Raw genomic sequence first — 20,647 nt, 5'->3', positions numbered from 1 at the left:
TTCGTATTTTTGGGTGAAGTGGGCTTTTCTTTTTGGGTAAACGTATTCTTTTCTTCAATTATATTGGATTTTTTACTTTATTTCGTTGATAAGGATCAACATGATTTTTGTTTCAAGCACAATGAAGCATCTGTTTAGGATGGTGGTCGATCAGCTCGGACTTAATGTATAAGATTATATCTCGGTCTACCGAGCTACTATCCCGGTCTATTGGGAATCTATTTTTTTCCTTTTAGGCATCTTGACATTGATCTATAAGTCATATTTTAATAGTGTGAAAGGAATTTTGCTGTTAAGACTTTCTTATGAACATAAACAAAACAAACACCATACCGTAAAATAATTATTTATTTATTGTACTTTTTTCTTATTAATTATAATTACATGTCTTTATTAATAGACGTCATTATTTAAATATAATTGAGTGTGTTTCATCACATAAGTCATATTCTTACATCGTTGCTATAGTTTTTCAAACAAAATATTTTTTTTCTGTGAGTGCATTGATCAATATTCAATAAGAGATCTAAAGTGCATGCATTAAAATTCAAATGGTGCTTTTCTTAGGAATAATACATAGCAAAAGCCCCATAGGTACTCCCCAAAACATACTATTATTTTTTTTCTATTAATTGTACTACTTAGGTACTTACTAATAAACAACAACCGACATGTTAAAACTACAATTTAAATCAAAATCCATGTATAAATCTAGCTCGATCAGGCACATAGAAGGAGTCTCCTTGCGCCTTAGCTCTCGACTTCACATCGGTCACGCCGCCTCGGTTCGGTCTCATACGCAGCGCGGGAGATTCGCCCCCTCTCTGAAAAACATGCACATATATTAGCATTTGTGAGTCAAAATCATTGGCAAATAGATTTGTGTGGATTTGAAGGTTTGACAGAAAGAGGTTGGTGTTTTGAATTCGTTTTGTGCTGGATTACATTTGACATCACCAATGCATACTGTCCATATACTCGTACCTACTGTTTCATTGGGGGAAAATCCTACTAAAATAATATCAATGCGAAAGTTTGTAAGGATGTATGTGTGTACATATGTCTGTTCCTTATGCACGTAAACCCTGCTGAAGTGATTTGGATGAAATTCTGCTAACAAATAGTTTTTACCTCGGGAAATCTTTTGACGCGATATAACTTGAAATAACTAGGATTGTCATTTTGAATCTGCCGAGGAAATTGGCTTTTTGATTTGAGAGTTTACCTCAGAGAAGAAGAATATAAATAAAATGTTATGTATGCTTAATATAAATGCTCCTATAAATTGTTTTTAATATCTTTGTTATTACCACATTTCTGGCAAATAAATGATTATGACAATTATGAGGAATATATGCATCGAAATCGATTCTGCACTTTAGCCGTAAAAGCGGAATAGAAACATAGAAGTATGTTCCGTGCCTGATATTTCCACGTATTTTTTTAAAGATTACTTTGAGAAACATTTTCTCTCTGATGCTATAAAAATCGCCGAATTTCCTAAGGTCTCTAAAATTCCTCAATCCGATAATAAAACCTTAGAAGCAGTAGTATGTCTGGTGCAATTAGTTCAAACATGTTCAAACTATCCACTGCTGAAAGTTTGTTACCGGCCACTCTGGTTACAGCACAAGTTTCAGCCATTTTCATCTAATTTGCACTTGTATGCAAAATTTGAGCGGCAAACTCGGCAAATGGGTTAATATGAAGCTCCATTTTACTGCTCACGTAAATAAGTTTGTTACATATTTACAACATGCACTCGTTAACATGATAAATTTAAAAGTCTGTCTGTATTTTCAACTTTTTGGCTAAATTAGCGATCCGATTTTGATATTACTCGGCAGGTAAAGACCCGAAGTCAAATACAGGTATACTTTCTTTATATCTGCCTCTGACAAATAGATAAGAAAATTTTGTATACAAGTGCAGCCGCATAGGTCAGCCGTCAGAAGCAGATCAGAACTTATACAAACGCCTTGTTATCATTGTATTAGACATTGATAAAATAAAATATTTGATAGTTTTTATTGTTATAAGTGGGTCAAAACACAAGATGTTTTTAAATTAGGCAAGTGTTATTTAAACTTCGACGAGTACCATACCAAAACAGAGTATTGAAGCCTAATTTCTATTATGAAAACATGAATACCAAAATTGTATGACTTTAGTCGACACCAAGACTTTAATTTTCTAATTAGTGTACTAAAATTTCAAACTTACGTCGTCCTTAGTCCTGTGACGGAAAGACCTAGCATTGTGCAGTCTCCTTTCAATATTCTCTAACTTTTCTTGATAGAACCTTCTTCTATTCTCACTTAAAGGGTCTTCGTGGTCAAACTCCTTGCCTGGATAACTCTTCCTTTTGAGATCACCCATATTATGTTTCATATTGTCTTCTGTATTTCTATAAAAGCCTCTTTCAGAATTCCCACGGGTCATTCTCTGTCTATCTCGATATTTATCAAAACCCCTCATTTTCCTATCTTCACCTGAATTAGGTCTGTATCTAAAATTATCGTACTTGATTAAATTGTTTTGATTTCTAGATGAGAGCATATCAGAATATTTCCGACCTGAATCACCGTGTTTCCGCGTCTCGCTGTATTTACGCAAACGTTCATTATATTTCTGTTCAATATCACTGTACATTGCACGATCGTTACCAAACATGTCATTCAGAGACTTATTCTCTGTAAAATCTAAATTCTTATCATCAATATTTTTCTTGTATCTTTTATCAAATTTATCAATATACTTTCTGTCTAAGATATGTTTGTTTTTCATATAATCTCTCTTTGTGTCCAAACCTAATTTGTTATAGTTCTTTTCATCTTCGGAAAAACGATCCGATTCATGCCCAGATCGAAAGTCTAGACTATGATCGGAGTCAGATTTATGATCAAGATAGGCTTTGTCTGATTCACCTAGGTCTGTTCCTAAGCCGTCCAGATCACTTGGTATCTCGCCAGGTGGGGATAAAGGAGGAAGGAATGGTGGGAGCGTGTGTTGTGCTACCGGCGGCGATGGTGGAGCTACAGTAGGGAGCGGCAAAGGTAATGGCGTCTGCTGAACTTGACCTCTAGGCTTAGCTACAGAATTCAAAGAAGCCACAGGTTTACCAACAACACTACCATATATTTTTCTAATCTTTGCATCAAAAATCTCTTTCTCAGTACCGTCTAGTTCTATATGTTTAACTTCTCTCTCTAAAGTATCAAGTAGGTTCATTAATTTGTTGTCATTCTCTTCGTAGTTCTCATCAATATGTTTAGGAGTGTCTTCTACAGTGACATTTGCTTTTTGTTTTATGTATGGATTGAAATTCATAACGCTTTCTTCTACCTTGTTTAGTATAGTTTCCGTAGGCGGTTCTGTTTCAAACGTAGCCTCTGTAGCTGCTGAAGTGTGTTTAAAAACCACATCATGATAATTAGTTTCGTGCTTTTTGAAATCAAATTTATTATTTCGCCGTTTGATATAATCATTGACTACTTTTTGTATGTTTTTGAAGTCTTTCCTTGGTTTCACGTCGGCTTTCCTAGGTTTGTACGGATCGAATAATCTTTTGTCGCTTGGTAGACTGAATCTTGCTCCTCGATTGAATATGCTTGATTTCTGGAAATAATTGTGAGTGTTAGATAAATAAAGTTTTAGGATAAATTTAAAAAAAATCAACTAATAAATGATAGCCCTACAACTTTGTAGAGCTTGCATGCACAATGTATCTAAATTATAATGTATTTCTAAAATATAGCAGCTAAATCAAACAGGCCACCATCTGCTGCATAAGTCAGTGGGGCTTTAGTGTTCGAAGTCCTGAATTGAAGTTCAGAAAATGTTGGAAAGATCACAAGAATTATTTCAGAGTTCGTGAGTTATGTTCATTAGCCCATAAGTAGCAAAAATACTAAATATTTTGGTTCTACCTTGCTTGTTGAAAAGTGTTTATGTGGAACGTAAGCGGGTCTCGGTGGTGGAGCCTCGTATTTCGGTTTTGGTTTCGGCTTCGGTTCGGGGTACGTGTAATGTTGCTCTTTTGGTATTTTCCTCCTATTGGTGTATGAAGACTTCCTTTAATAATATGAAAGAATATTTGAAATCATTACTGTACCACTGCTTGGCAAGGCCTCCTCCCGAACCAGAGAGGGGTTAGGCCCTATACCTTTATTATATTACTCAATGAATAAAATCGCAATGTAATTTAAAAATATAAAGGTACGATACCTTTTCGGTTCTCGATGTTTCGGCCAATCTACATCGGACTGGGTTGCGGGAGGACTGAATAAAAAAATGACTCTACTTTAAATTCTTTCTGAACATTTAAACTAATGCTTCTCCTTGTGTCTCTCTGAATACCATAACTATTAGTTGTTTGTGGAAATAACGTTAGAGACAGGATGGAACAGGTATTAGAACAGTTAGAAGTATAAGGAAGATATTTTATACTAGCTGACCCGCGCAACTTCGCTTGCGTCACATAAGAGAGTATAGGTCATAAATTTCCCCGTTTTTGTAAAAAAAATACTGGTACTCTGCTTCTATTGGTCGTAGCGTAATGATATATAGCCTGTAGCCTTCTTCGATAGATGAGCTATCTAACACTGAAAGAATTTTTCAAATCGGATCAGTAGTTCCTGAGATTAGCGCGTTCAAACAAACAAAATCTTCAGCTTTATAATACTAGTATAGGTTTATTCAATTATTTAATATATTTTTGTAGATAGAGAAAATATAAAGATAAGTTATTGGTAAAGATGGGTAAGTAAACAACGACTACTCACTGGGCTGGTTCTGGATCAGGAGGCAACATAACAGTCTTGTGTGGTTTAGCGGCAGCAGAATGCAGGTGTGTGTTGTGATGCTAAAATATTTATACATTTTAGTAAGTATTAGTAACAATGTTAGTTATTAATCATTCTACTGCTGGCGTATGTCAGTTACATTTTTTTTGTTAGGTATTTCAAACTGAATCGATACAAGTTAAGAGAGAGAGATAATGGTTAGATAATGTAGGTGTTACCTACTTATAAACGCGTACTACTACAGAACTCATACTTCTACCTTTTTTTTAAGGAAATAATGCCAAATTCAGGCAAAACGGCTTGGCCACAATAAGCAGGATAAATATATTTTAAATGAAAAAGGTAAAAATAAACATACCTCTCTCTCAGCTTCCTCAAAGAAATCTAATATTTCCATCGATTTGGTCCTCGGCAACATACTTGATTTGTTGTCCGCTCTAAAATGTTAAGAAAAAGATAATCAAAATTTTTATGACATTATAAAGTGGTGTGATCAATTCGGTTCGTACACAGAGCACTTGTATGGTCCAATAGTTGTTCCAGGAGTCTGTTGTTTGTATATCTGATCGATTACGGATTCCGAGTTAAATACTGATTAAGAAGCTTTGATACTAATCTAGATTTATACGATTTTATCTTACTACTAGCTGACCCGCGCAACTTCGCTTGCGTCACATAAAAGAGAATGGGTCCAAATTTTCCCCGTTTTTGTTACATTTTTTACTGTAATTCTGCTCCTACTGGTCGTAGCGTGATGATATATAGCCTATAACCTTCCTCGATAAATGGGCAATCTAACACTGAATGAATTTTTCAAATCGGATCAGTAGTTTCTGAGATTAGCGCGTTCAAACAAACAAACAAACTCTTCAGCTTTATAATATTAGTATAGATTAGTATAGATTGGGCAATCTTCTCCTCCCGGCATCAGCACTAGATACTGAGAAAACAACACTTGCCAGCAACAAAAATTAATCACGTACGAAAACAGAAACGATTGAATAAACAAACCCCAATGTATTGAAGAACTTACCTGTCAGAATCATAAATATTCTGCAAGTCTTCAACATCACCAGCTCTGTCAATAATTTTCTCGGGCGGTGCGTCTTCTACAGTGAATATAGGCAGCAGGACCACTGTGGACTCGCAGTTATTCTCCGGGTTTGAACAGAGTTGAGTATCTACTTGTATACTCATGTCGACTCCACCTGAAAATATGTCCCGGAATATAGTTATGCAATACCATTGCATTTTTACTTATTTTTTATATTAAAAAAAAATCAATAGACAACTAAACTGAAATTGGTGCACACGTAAAACGTTCATATTCACATTGGCAAATTTAGATTTATTTTGAGTCGCCTTAATTCAAAATTTTTTTACGAGAAAATTGACCTTTACGAACTCAGCCAGTTGGGTTCAGTACCGCGAATCTCTGCCATTATCGATAACTGACAACCGGCTAGCTGTCGGAAAATGTTGTATTGTATAACAATCGGTTCAGTGCCTCCAGCGGGCGTCGTAGAAAGATATATTGCAGTACATTTTAAATGTTAAACTCTCGATACTCGAAAGTAGCTGGCTCTACAGAATCGTGCTACAGGTTGGTCAGAGAGTGAGAGTTTTTTAAAATAAATTGGTCTTGGTTGTTGTTAAATAAGATAATATGAATGCCTCGTGCAGGGCCTTCAGGTATTGATTATGTGTGAAAGAGAATCAACTAAGACGCTTTTAATAACAACGTTTACCTGAGAATCACCTATGGGATGTTTAAAAAACTTACTTGGTGATGTAGGCTCTTCCACGATGTAACTGCAAAGGCAGTCAGAATCTTCTTCAGTACCCACGGGACACCCACACGGAGTACTGTACACGTCAGACGGCCGAGAGGTGTTGTAGGTCACCTCACCAGTTTTAGGACGAGATGAGAAGTTGCATATCATTTGGACCGACTGTGAGATAATCACAAATAAGATAAGGTTAAGAAAGACCGGGGAATAACATTTGGATATTTTGTTCATTTATCGTTAATTGATTAGAGACACACAGTCTTAGTCTTATCCCACCTTACTAAATATATAAATAAAATTCTGTAAGCTTCTACCTCAGATGCATATCTTTGACCCATTTTCCAAAGGGCGGTACCAATTTTTGACTTACCCTTATTGTGTACACATGATTCAGAAATACATCCGATTTCGATAGAATTCACCCCCCAATCAAATGATCATTCATTACAACCATCGATCTCTTTTCGAAATAATCTTTACTAAAATGTCACTAAAAGTGCTATTTGTTAAAAAAAATGTCTAGTTAATTTATTTACTTACATTATAATTAAGTGCACGTCGACTATCATAGTACGCGAACTCAGTGTACGCAGACATGCCGCAGCCCATGTGCGTTGTGGAGCCATGGATCATTTCCAAGTACAATCTCCCACCAAGCTCCGGCTTTCTATAAAAAGTAAGTAAGTATAGACAAACCGAACAGTTTTGGTGCATCACCAGCCGATCACGGGGCCGCAGGTCCAACTCCTGGGTTGTTCTATAATTTTATAGTGATATTCTCAACAACAGACCGTTTGATAACGCTGTTATAAAAAACTCCTTTTTCTAAAATATGCCTGTATTCTATTACATGAAAACTAATTTTATTATCAAACATATCTAATTTCATTTTTGGGTATGTATAACAGGTTGTAGGCAGTACGTTGCATGTCGTGGTAACAAGATTACTAAATAAAGCATTTTTCTTTATTATTTTGTTGTGTGTTATGTAAAGCTTCAATTAAACGTATTTTACGTTGTTACTGAAAAATCGCGTGTAAGTTTTAAATTAACATGTTTATCAGTACACAAGGTAGTTTAAACGTTTGAATAACATGCTTTATACTGTGAGGTAGCATTTAATCTAATAACATCTTTTAGCCAGTAAGTTATACCAGGTCACGCGATAGACGAAACAACTTATTACGAATGTTACTGGTAAATATTGAATTAGGGCAAAATAGAAGTGCCTGTAAAATTCAGGATTTATATGAATATGCTGTGGAATAATTAAAACTATGATAACAACAATGATTACTTTTTTTCCCAATTGAATTTTGTTTGAACTGTATCCGTTTTTATGTGTAATCAAGACTCGTGTATTACAGGGTATTTTTCAGTGACTAGTTTAAACTGGTACGACGGACGTAAAAGGTCAAATGAGATTGAGGATAAATTACTTCTGTTGTTCTTTTAGATTTACATACCTCTATGCTCCCAATTCATACCTCGGATAATAATAAATAAATAATAAACCTTAATTTAGAAAATGTCACATAAGTACACCTTATCTGGAATTTAAATGTGAGAATTCAGAGGATTGGAGCGTCGAACTCATTAATATAGTTTTATCAAAAATGGATTTCCTTGTTACTTATAATATTCTTACAATCCTAACAGGAAAATAATAGTGTGAAATGGCTGCAAGTACTTCAGCCGAGGATTTGGCAGGTAACACGAAATCTACCGGATTTTGCTATCACACGGTAACAAATATAACAAGTAAAGCCTTTTTGTGGCGGTTAATTTGGCGAAGTTTTAGCCAGATTTATTAGGGGCGAGTCGACGTTTTGCGGAAATAAATTTGTTTCTAAGATTCGGGCGAAGTCAAAGTTTTTGGAGAATAAATCCTTCACTGGACTTTGGTCGACATGAAAAAGGTTTTTTTATGTATTACTTGTTTTGAAATTGTTACGTTCTTTATGGTCGTTTAGTATCTACTTTTATTTTACTTTTGCCTTTTGCCAAATTTCTAATATTATATTAATGAAAATATCGTTTTCTACAATGATAGGGCTTTAAAATTGTAATAGATTTGTGTTAATAATTAAGACCAAAAGTGGCTAAAGGCAATCGGTATCAAATAATGTGGTTTCAAATAGACAATACGTCATGTCTTAACAGTCAAAAGTGCTCACTTCGGGCTATCAATCAATCTATCATAATTACTATATTAATTTCTTGCTAGCTCTTCTCGTTTTCCCTACCTTCCAAACAGGCGGTAGATTCACTCTCTGTATGGTTGACAATCATAAGTGTGAAATGAATCAGAGATTTCGATCGAATAATAAGACTGTCAAATAAAAGAACGTATGTATGTATATAACGTATATATACTTACAAGCTCCAATCTGGATAATTATTCACCATCTCGACCGTGACGTCTACCTTCTGCGAATACCAAGACTTGAGGGTCTGTGACACGGAGTACGTCAGCTTGTCGTGGTTCAACCCCGGGACCATGGGCTTGTTCACCTTGGAGATGGGCATCCACTCAGGATGGGTGAACCGCACCAGGCCAGCCGTCTGACCAGGGTCGGCAAACCTTTCTGGAAGATTTGAAAGAGTAAATAGAATGCTGAGGAGTTGAAGAATTAATGATTGTAAGAATATTTTGGCTTAAGGCAAAGTCATTATTCCTAACCTAGCCTCACTTTGGTTTATTAGGTACTATAACTGCCAGCTCTAAGTATTCAGTAGTTTAAGTCTCTAAAATATCAAAATATCGGTGCCATAGATGTTCACAAACGAGTATCTAAAGAATGACAAAAAATCACATTATTCAGTCCATCCGTTTCAGAGCACGCTGTTAAAAATAGACATACCGATACACATGTTCTACAATATTTTTCTCTCGGGTGTCAAAAATTGCACTAACAAAAACCTTTTTCAGATACAAACAGCCTAGAATCAGCGGTTGTATACACGTCATAGTGTACCAAAAACCCTAAACTGAAGTTTCAAAGAGCCACCACGTTCCATGCATACAAAAATGCTACAATGAATCAGCAGCCTGATGTACAATACTGTACACGAAACAAAATTGTCCCACAACAAATAACTGGCAAGCGTGAACAAACGTAGGCGTATGTGCGACACTTTTATTAACTTTTGACGAAAATAACAGGAAAAATACCAAACTAGTACGGGTATTGCGTGGAGTAGATTCGTAGAATTTTTCATTGAGGTTTAACTGCTAATATTGATGCATGTTGCAGATTTTTTTATATTACCATGATATCAATATAGGAAGTGTTATATGATAAGGTCTTATCCATACTAATATTATGAATGTGAAAGTAACTCTGTCTGTCTGTCTGTTACTCAATCACGCCTTAACTACTGAACCAATTTGTATGAAATTTAGTATGGAGATATTTTGATACTCGAGAAAGGACGTAGGCTACTTTTTACCCCGAGGAAACGACGCATTCCCATGGGAAAATTCAGGTGGCGGACGAAGTCGCGGGTAAAAGCTAGTGTGTTATAAATAGAAGAAAGAATTGCAGACCATAAAATAGTACATCAATGACAACACGTAATTAATATTTGATTCGTTTTGTAATCGCCCCTGTCACTGCGAAACGTTTTAAGGATTTCTAAGAAGACGACCACACACATACTTTTCTTTCACAAAAGGGAGTATGTCTGACCGCAAATATTTTTTTTAGGAGATTTTAGTGGCTTCATAATACTGACTTGTGGCTCTGCATAAGTCATGTCTAAGGACGCACTGGTTCGCCAACACTTGCGCAAATGTAGCCAATTCGTTATCCCATCTCTGCAACAGAGAAAAACCTATTTATGTACCGTAAAATATTGATTTACAATAAAAGTTTAGTTATTTGAAATATAGAGAAGTATGTGTAGAAAAGGAAATAACAGGATTCAATTCATAGAGGTTTCATATAACAGAACTGGGCGTTATCTCCCGTTTTAACAATTCAAATTCAATTTATATCTATACTTCTATACTAATATTATAAAGCTGAAGAGTTTGTTTGTTTGTTTGTTTGAACGCGCTAATCTCAGGAACTACTGGTCCGATTTGAAAAATTTTTCAGTGTTAGATAGTCTATTTATCTAGGAAGGCTATAACATCACGCTACGGCCGTTAGGAGCGGAGAAGCAACGAAAAATGTTACAAAAACGGGGAAAATTATGACCCATTCTCTCCTATGTGACGTAAGCGAAGTAGCGCGGATTAGCTAGTTATTTATATTTATATTATTACACTCGTTAAATAACCAAGTAACTATGGAACTCACAAATATTTTAGATCAATGATAAAGTTTGCAAATATAGGTAACCTTAATAAATTAGGTACAATAGTTATTCCGCGTACATTCAAATAATATAACATACCACTCGAAATACTCCATAACCTCTCGGTAGTTTCGCGTCGAAATGTCCCGTTTCTTTGCCGAAGGCTATCTTACTTCTTATTCTGTAATAAAAAATACAAAAAGAAACATGTTGAGGAAATGATTATTGTGTTTTTATGTATAACTAGCTGACTCGCGCAACTTCGCTTGCGTCACATAAGAGAGAATAGGTCAAAATCTTCCCCGTTTTTGTAACATTTTTTACTGGTTCTCTACTTCTATTGTTCGTAGCGTAATGATATATCCTGTAGCCTATAGCCTTCCTCGACAACGGGGCTATCTAACACTGTAAGAATTTTTCAAATTGGACCAGTAGTTCCTGAGATTAGCGCGTTCAAACAAACAAACAAACAAACTCTTCTGCTTTATAATATTAGTATAGATTAGATCTTGTTATACAAAACATTGGTAGCATGAACTGTATGTAACAAAAATAAATATATTTGGGAAAAAAAAGAATAGTTTTTTCTTTCTTTGTTTTCTTTTTTTCAAAAAGATAAGCTCCGTTCTAGGATTTGCGCTTGTGTCGCGGGGACTTTTACAAACATACAAACACTAGACACAAAGTTCAGCTATTGTAGATCGCACAAATAATTACTGAAGAAATATTTTTATCACCTATTTTGATGCAGAACAATTATTAAAAACGACATCACATTTTTCTATTTTTCTTATGAAACATGGAAAATAATGTGATTTTCAAGACAAGATAACAATAAAGTTATTTATATTCCTACAAATTGTGTTGTTGACGACAGTGTTATTTCAAGAAGCCTTATTGTGAAATGTACCCCGTTATGTTAAATTTATTTCACGTATTCGTGAATTATGTATTCCTGAATATCTTGTGACAATATTGTGAGTTATTTTCGTATGAGTGTAATTTCTTAGTGAAGGTGATATGGTATTATGTGACATGGAGGTGTTAGTATGATAATGTTTCTGAGTCACTTCTGTAGAGAATTTCGTAGTGGTTGCTTAAAAGACATATTTGGATTTTTCTAATTTTAATGATAATATTTTTTTTATTAGTAGTAGGTAAGCACTTGCCTTGCTACTATTACATGGACTTACATTGTAAATGGCGAAACACCGGGTGTAACGGGTGTATTTCATAGACCTCTGTCTATATTTTCGAGTATAACATGCGTGATTGTATGTTAATGTATGTACACCTGAAGTATGAACATTAAAGTAGGAAGTATGTCAATTCGAACTCAGAAATTCGATTCTACGGCACTCGTTGCAAAGGAATTAATAACTAACTAAGTTGGTTGCCTACAAAGACTACAACTAAGTTTGGAATCTATTCAAGCCGTCCACACGTGGCTCAGTGACTGTTATCTAATTGACAGCAACCCGAGCCAATATTGAACGAGCCCGCAAAGTTCGGTAACGTTCAGCTCAAATACCACGCAGATGCAGACACAACGTAGATAAGTCATCTATGGACTATGAATGCTAAACCTACTGCAGCAGAATTTCCTACACTCTCGGTACTCGTATATTAGACAATTATTTGAATAAAAAGATAGTTAATGTGGAATACGCTTCTTGTTCGATCTTGTGTGGAATCAGTTAATATATCTCAGCATTCTTATTACATTCACAATCTATACTAATATTATAAAGCTAAAGAGTTTGTTTGTTTGTTTGAACGCGCTAATCTCAGGAACTACTGGTCCGATTTGAAAAATTCTTTCAGTGTTAGATAGACTATTTATCAAGGAAGGATATAGGCTATATATCATCACGCTACGACTAATGGGAGCAGAGTAACAGTAAAAAGTGTTAGAAAAACGGGAAAAATTCTGACCCATTCTCTCATATGTGACGGAAGGGAAGTTGCGCGGGTCAGCTAGTTCTTAATATATGTAGCTCAGCGTCTCCTTTAGCACGTCTCATAAAGTGTATAACTCTACAGTCCAACAATTTAGAAGCCTTAATTAGCCTGCCTATGTTCAATGTGCAGCTGAAGGTGGCCTGTTTAATACAGATATTTTATCTGGATAAATCATGGCAAGGCCTACTAAGTTTCGGACTATAGTATAATCGTTACAAATGACTTCACCGAAACTCATGAATTCACACACCATAATTTTTTAAAAGACAACTCCCGCACTAAGAATTGCTCTTGTGTTGCGGGGACTTTTACAAACATACAAACAACGGACACAAAGCACAACCAGACCCGAAACAATTATTTGTGGATCGCACAAATAATTGCTCCGTGTGGGAATCGAACCCACGACCTCCCGTTGCAGTGGTATCGGCGTGGCGACCTAAACCACTGCGCCACGGAGGCAGTCATAATATATGATTACTGAACCAGTTGGTGCACCAGATAAAGAGCTGTAAATCATAACTCGAGTCCAAGTTTCGCTTTCGTATCGACAGAGGGACCTTGTAACTTATAACTTAGTTTGTAAACATCATAACAGTTGTGATCCAAGTTTAACTTTAGTTTAAGTTGAGGTTAAGTTGGGCCTCACCTAAGTGTCGCATTGTGTGCTTTATAAGTTATCACTTAGGATAATCTTTGGGCAAATGTTTTTGAGATGTTCGTTACTGTTGGTGTGAATTCTAAGGGCTAGTTTCACAGTTTTATGTTTAATTCAAGTGTCAGATAACATTTCTGACAAATAAAGTGACTGCAAAACTATGTATTTAAACTACTGTCATAATATCATATTATATTAAGTAGGTAATCTGATGTATACTTAGAAGTCCTAGTTCTCAAAATTAATATCGTTTAAAATATAATTTGAATTCAAAAATAAATATCACAACCTATTTTTATAATTTCAGTTAACTGTCATTTTAGTAACAAAAGATCTTGCGGATCATAAGAATCGAGTTCGATTCCCGGACAGTGAATTTCTAGAGAAGGAACTGGTACGTAGTATTCACGTCAGTTATGTATGACGTACAATTAATGTACATATAAGGTTTATGAATGTGGATGACAGGAAATACAATTTTGAGAAAAGAGCAGTTCACGTACCAGCAACCGGCGGGTATGTATGGCAAGATAATACATAAGTATGAAAGTAAATTAAGAAAAACATTAATTTACGCATATCAAATGCGGCTTCTACAATATAAAACTCCAATAGATTGCAATACACGTCTTTACTTAATTACTTAAATATATTTTATTTGTATAACTTACGCATTGGTAATGTCTAGCAGTTGGTTGGCAAGTTCAGCAGTCATGGTGATGTTCTGTGGGTTGCTACATCGTGGACCCATTGCATGATTCTGAAAAAAAAAAACACTTTTAATCAGAAAACTTTTGGGTAAGAGGAAACATTTTTGTTTACCCCAGCGCATGTTCTTCTTATAAATATTTGTCCTGGTTGGTATTTGAAAAGAAGTAAGTACATACTTTTACAGGAAGCTACAATTGGCGGTCTGTAATTCAGGGTGCTTAAAGTTAATAAAAAAAGGGAATTTCAGACAAGTGAAACTAAAATTCCAACAATTTTTGATTCAAAAACAGAGGGCCATAGGTATTTTATGTTACATTTTAATAATTCTCCTCATAATCTAGAACACATTACGAATGCATTATAATTCTCACATCTAAATTCAATTTAAAATCCGTTTGTACACAAACGTAATAAAATTACAAGGGTAACAGTTTTCAAGGCTCCACCCAGGAGACGAACTGAAAGTAATTATCATAATCCGTCCCTACTGACTATTTATGTACTCGTATTTCACAATTATGTTGAAGATTATGCCTTCTCGTATTAAGTTTATGAAACTTTCATACTATATACATATATCTGTATCTACTACTGTTATATACAGATCGAGTATTGTGTTAGTTTGTGTAATGTAGGAAATTATATCTAAAACAATTGATGTTTTAGGTATTTTTACTTTAAAAAAGTTACAATTTTCCTCTTGTAATTTAATATACAGCATTGCAAATAATACTAAGGTTATTGTTATGTATTTTAATACTAGTAGTACAGTATACTAGTAGTACTGGTATTAATATACTAACACACAAAGAAGCTTCTGTTACTTTTGTGAACTGGAAATTTTGAGGATCATTTCAACAGGAGTGACGCGTCAGAAAATTTTAAAACATTATTTGAAAATACGAGAACGTTTATATTTAAGTTTCAGCTGGCAGGCTGACAGCCTGCGACCACGGCGAGTGCAACCTGCGCCGAAACGTTAGGCATTTTAAGGTAAAATGCGTGTTCGCGTTAATTCCCGTATTCTATTATACATTAAACATGCAACGCGAGAGTTTAAAAGTTATGAGCGTTTATATTATTGTCAAATTAATAACATAAATAATAATGTTATAATATAATATATAATTTCAATGCATTAAATATTGATCTATGTTTAAAAACATAGAACTATGAACCGGAGATTGTGAAACAATGGCGTTTGTAAGTTTTATGTAAATATTTAACTTAAACCCTCACCTGTTATAATATTATTGTTAATAGTAAGATTATTTGAGGGTTAATCATAGTAATGACTTATACTACGAGTTACGTTCTCCATAGTCTGTACTCCTTATTAAATTTTATTTTCAGATCGAACTTAAAAATGCGTTTTCACGAAACACTAGAGGATCTCAGAAAGTTTTCGCAAACGGCAACCGTTGCGTAGAATATTCCAAAACACTGAACGAATGCAGCGCTCATTAGCGAGTTTAACATTTAAAGTGTACTGCCAAAATAGTTCTTCACGAGCTCGATAGAGGCGCTAACCAGATTTTTTCGGAAAATTTCTCGTTAGCCAGCCGGTTGTCGGTAGTCGTTAGCAGTAGAGAATCTAGCTACTGAGGACCGATTTCCTACTAATATCGGCTATCGACAATCGGCAAACTATTGACAAATTTTGGCTGGCTAGTCTGAGTTTCTTGCCAGCTCTTGTCATTGGCCCTACCTTCTGGACTAGTGGTTAATTCACTCTCTGTATCATTGACTATCCTAAGTGTCAGCATATGACTTAAATGAATAAATTATTTTATTAGATTTTTTTGATTTCGAGTTAATCGATTGTACTAAAACCACGCTCATATCAAATATGAGTTAGTTTTATCCTAGCGGTTGAGGGTAACATTTTTAACGGTTTTTTTAATACACTTACATGAACTGGCCAAAATCAACGCGGGATTACTAAAGAAAAAACTTCTTTACCTGTATTTATTTCGTTTATTACAAGACAAATTGCCGTCCTAATTAAATACGAACATTTTCTAGACAAATAACGAAGTTCTTAAGCTTTGCCCCTTTAATTAGGAAGGCTCATGAGTCTATACAAGACTTGGCAAATAAATCCACGGCCGTCGCCTCGTACCTACTTATTTCTTGTTAACAAACTTAATGAAGTAATTACATGGATTGGAACGTGTTGGGAATGTGATTAATGTTTCATTTTACACGATAATGTACTATTTATTTTATATTTTAAGTTGTATTAAATACAAACATATAAGAATATAGAATGTTATTAATGCGAAAGTTTGACTGTCTATTACCTATAGTTTCATTGCTAAACGATAAAATCCATTTTGATAAGTCACAGTCAGTACACAATACACTATTTCTTCATTCTTAATCCTGGTTAGGCGAATAACCGACAAGACCAGTTGGAGATTAGGCGAAGAACCGCTTCGCATACTCTCCGCGACATGAAGGTGTCCGACCTCAACTGTTGAACCCCGGGCTATCACTGAACAATGAACATACTCAGAAAAACCCTCAACTTTTTGACTCACTCTGGGATTCAAACCGAGAGCTATGTTCGACGGTCGTATACACTACCAACTGCACCACAGAGGAATACCAGTAAAAAATAGTATGGATACGTTATATAGTTAAATGTAGCAGCTTCAATTGGCAGCGAATTGAGTGCATTGAAACGTACGCTCGGACCGAGGGAATCATTGTGGATGCATTGTGGGAATTTGATGGACGGTATGTGAAATGTTAGTGCGTTTCAGAGGTTTGTTGGCATGGTTGATGTGGGGTTTGTATTTAATTTTGTATGTTGATGAGAATAACGTGTAAGTATCTCAATAAAAAGGTGGTAAACGAACATTAGTAAACAATAGTAGTAAAGATATTTTATGTATCTGTGTGTGTATGTGAATGTGTACATTCGTTCTGTGTTGCGTTTTCATGTGTCTTACATGCACAAAGCACTGTATAAGACCGCCAGTGGCAAGAAATACATATATCTTACGAATATTATACTAACAATTGGAAGTATAAAAATCATTGCTTGCTCATGGCATATAAGTAAATCAAAAATTGGCGCCTTTGTCGAGTTATCTTTCCTAGAACCAAACTATAGTTTGGTTCTAGGAAAGATTAAAAAACAAATTAATTTGGTATTAATTAATTTCATTAAACTCTACCAAAAATAACAGGTTCACAAACAACACACAAATATAATTCCCAGAAAACATACTCATAAATATAAAGTACAGTAAAACAAGGAAAACCTGGCACCTCGTAATTGTATCAGAGCGGACAATAGCCAGGCCCTTATATTTTCTGCTTCGTTACTCTGCGATTAAATTTTCATCAAGACGTAATTAGAGTGTCGCTGCTGTTACCTTTAGAGCCTTTTTATTTACTTTTTTTTTGGGTTTGACAGGAGTATTGTGTGAGGTATGGTTAGTAGTGAAAGATGTACGATGGGTCACGGATGTATGTTTAGAGCCCTACCTCACTAGGACGCCATGGCGGCGACGCCGGCTACGTAACTACTAACGTATATGTATGTCACGTAACTGACGTGGCAACGGTGTGGCAACGTGACATTTCAATACTAACTGTTTGGATATGTAGCCAGCGACGCCATGGCGTTCTAGTGAGGAAGGGCTGTAAGGTACAAAAACTTGTTGCAACTATTGACCTAGAGGTGAATGAATAGAAATATGGGCATTTTGCTGCAAAAGGCATAATAATCGTCTGTTATCTTTTGCACTTCTTCTTTGTTTTTTAAGGGCTTAAGTAAATACTTTTTAGAGCTTAAAAGGTGTTTTGCGTGAGGTTTTGTTGGTAGGTGACAAATGCGACAATGAGACAACTATTTGCGTAGCTAATTCGAAGTCCTAGTGATTTTAGTTCAGAAACAAATTACTACGAAGTAAAAGATTCTAATCTTTTAGATATATGTAAATAAAAAGAAGCAATTTTAAGCACTCTTTATTTTGGTATGTTGGTATTTATTAAAGATCTTGTCAAAGATAAGAAAAAGCAAAACAAATAATTACAAAAATATACAAAAAGGAGCACGTAGCTTTATTATTTTGGTCGTAATATAATTTAGTAGTAAGCACCTCGTCGAGTTTGTTCAAGAACTCTTGGTAACGTTGTTATAAGCTAAGTTGAGACGTTAAGACTGCCAAGTATGGCTCCTGTTCCTAATTTATTTATTTTTAACACTATTATTATGTACTAAGTAGGAGCGCTTGAAGTTAATAAGACGTTGGAAGTAAGTATCATATTTCAGCCATGCTTTTTGAACACCTTCTTTGAATCCTTCTTTCAATGCTGTTTATATATACGCGAGATGCATTGGTAGCCGAAAGGCTTATAGATTCATTTTTGACGATACACAACATGATTTTACGGAGTTACCTGAGTGTCTATACTAATATACTAATATTATAAAGCTGAAGTGTTTGTTTGTTTCTTTGAACACGCTAATCTCAGAAACTACTGGTTCGAATTGAAAAATTATTATTGTGTAGAATAGAACGTTTATCCAGGAAGGCTATAGGCTATATAACATCATGATTCAGCCATTAGGAACGGAGTAGCAACGAAAAATGTTACAAAAACGGGGAAAATTATGACCCACTAGCTGACCCGCGCAACTTCGCTTGCGTCACATAAGAGAGAATGGGTCAACATTTTCCCCGTTTTTGTAACATTTTTCACTGGTACTCTGCTCCCATTGGTAGTAGCGTGATGATATATAGCCTATAACCTTCCTCGATAAATGGACTATCTAACACTGAAGGAATTTTTCGAATCGGACCAGTAGTTCCTGAGATTAGCGCGTTCAAACAAACAAACAAACAAACAAACTCTTCAGCTTTATAATATTATAAGTATATAAGTATAAGTATAGATTCTCTCTTATGTGACGCAAGCGAAGTTGCGTGGGTCATTAGAAATAGTGATTATATTTATTCTACACTAAAATTAAAACCTTCTTAAAAGGCTGCAAAGTATTTCACTTGGCAACTCAACTCTTGGCAAAGTCCAACCTCTTTTACATACCAGAAGACCATTTTACAGCAGAGCTTATTATTGAATAATTAATTTTCAGCCTATCATCATTAGCCTGTCTACACCTATTGCAGATAATTATCTGTCAAAATAATAATACCGTCATAAAGGTATGATACTTACAGGGTCATAATACATGCACATGACATGAGCTCCTTCAGCGCAGAACTCCATGCGAGGACAGAAGTCCGCCAGATAGATGCCCCTGTGGTCGTACGTGTCCTTTACTTGAGAACATCCTGAACTATGCACTATGATGAGCAGGGGGAGTAACTGGAAGAAATAATAGCACTGGTGAAAAGCCTGCATGAGGTATATTACCTGTAGCCATAAGGCAAAAGAGTAAGCAGTAATATTGATCACTCAACTTGAGAAGTCTATTGCGTTTGTAGTTATAGCCTATGAGGATGTATGGTCTTCAATATTTGCTACTGAGTTGCTAGGCATCGTGAGTTAGATTTTTGAAGAATACAGAATGTGGGATTCAAAAAGAGTCGTTTAATAAAATGTTGGTTAGCAGGGCCGTGCTAACCAACATTTTAAATACCACGAAAATTAGGTTTTACCCTATAAAAATAGGTTAAAACCTAATTTTCGTGCTGTGTGATACTTTCAGTATATCTGAGTGTAATTTGAGTATTTGGCGGCAATTTTTTTTAAATAATACGTATGTATTTGGCTGCAATTTTAATAGCAAAAAATATGTTTTAGATTCATAATATTAAAAAAATAGAACATACCTTTAAAATCATCATAATTGTCCAAAGTATACCAACAACATATTAAAAAAAGAAATCTTGATCCAAACACCTCATTTCAGTAACTCACAAATATTTACGAAAACATTAATCACGAATATTTCTAATGTTTTCAGTTCTCACTCAAATTCTATTGTCACTTGAAAATAAATAAAAATTAAATGTTTTATAAAATAACTGTTGAATAAATAACAACAAACTTTTCACGTTATACGTAAAATGTATTTTCTAAAACATTAATCCAATGTAGCAATAATAATTTCATAAATTTCAGAAATCGCTCAAATAGATAACAAATATTTTATAATCTTTAATCGAAAACACATATCAATTTAGCACATTGAATTAAATATTAGTCACAAAAATCAGTCAAAAAAATCTCCAAAAATATTTTTATCAAATATTTTTTTTGTAAAATCGATCACTTTTTTGTCATCCACATTATAAACAACAGTTAGATCTATGTTTCTGTGCCACACTCAATCAAAATGTTTGGCATAATTACGTGTAATAAAACTAGACTTTACTTAGAAAACGGTCTTAAGGTTGTATCCGTTGGTAGACCTTTTTCAAACACGTTCAGAA

The 20,647-nt window shown here is 34.8% G+C and overlaps 1 protein-coding gene across 7 annotated transcripts; it reads right to left on the bottom strand.

Moving 5' to 3' along the window:
• Window positions 1–355: 355 nt before the first annotated feature.
• LOC142983691 (uncharacterized) lies at window positions 356–20,614 on the bottom strand. 7 transcript variants are annotated; one of them, XM_076130688.1, is made up of 16 exons: window positions 20,488–20,606; window positions 20,045–20,201; window positions 19,428–19,577; window positions 14,192–14,280; window positions 11,000–11,081; window positions 10,334–10,415; window positions 8,976–9,183; window positions 7,136–7,262; window positions 6,589–6,757; window positions 5,839–6,013; window positions 5,164–5,242; window positions 4,785–4,864; window positions 4,228–4,281; window positions 3,930–4,053; window positions 2,224–3,618; window positions 356–824 (listed from the first exon to the last, which is right to left on the bottom strand). In XM_076130688.1, exons 2-16 carry the CDS (start codon window positions 20,057–20,059, stop codon window positions 693–695), a joined length of 2,961 nt encoding a protein of 986 aa, XP_075986803.1. In that variant the 5' UTR covers window positions 20,060–20,201; window positions 20,488–20,606; the 3' UTR covers window positions 356–692. The 7 variants fall into 7 exon arrangements, with proteins under 7 accessions (XP_075986803.1, XP_075986804.1, XP_075986802.1 ...); XM_076130687.1 differs by having other exon boundaries at window positions 357–824; window positions 3,930–4,074; window positions 20,590–20,614; XM_076130683.1 differs by having other exon boundaries at window positions 357–824; window positions 3,930–4,074.
• Window positions 20,615–20,647: the final 33 nt, after the last annotated feature.

Source organism: Anticarsia gemmatalis, chromosome 24, assembly GCF_050436995.1.
Source record: "Anticarsia gemmatalis isolate Benzon Research Colony breed Stoneville strain chromosome 24, ilAntGemm2 primary, whole genome shotgun sequence".
Taxonomy (NCBI): Eukaryota; Metazoa; Arthropoda; class Insecta; order Lepidoptera; family Erebidae; genus Anticarsia; species Anticarsia gemmatalis.
Note: the sequence above shows the minus strand (reverse complement) of the source record. Positions and strands in the feature narration are given on the sequence as shown.

Bases quoted from the DNA above. Each gene is read 5' to 3' on its own strand.
- LOC142983691 (XM_076130687.1), bottom strand. The intron at 14,281-19,427 runs GTAAGTATCATA...TTTTTTTTTCAG, and splicing joins TGTGCATGTATTATGACCCT to AATCATGCAATGGGTCCACG. The intron at 6,014-6,588 runs GTAAGTTTTTTA...ACATATTTTCAG, and splicing joins GGAAGAGCCTACATCACCAA to GTGGAGTCGACATGAGTATA.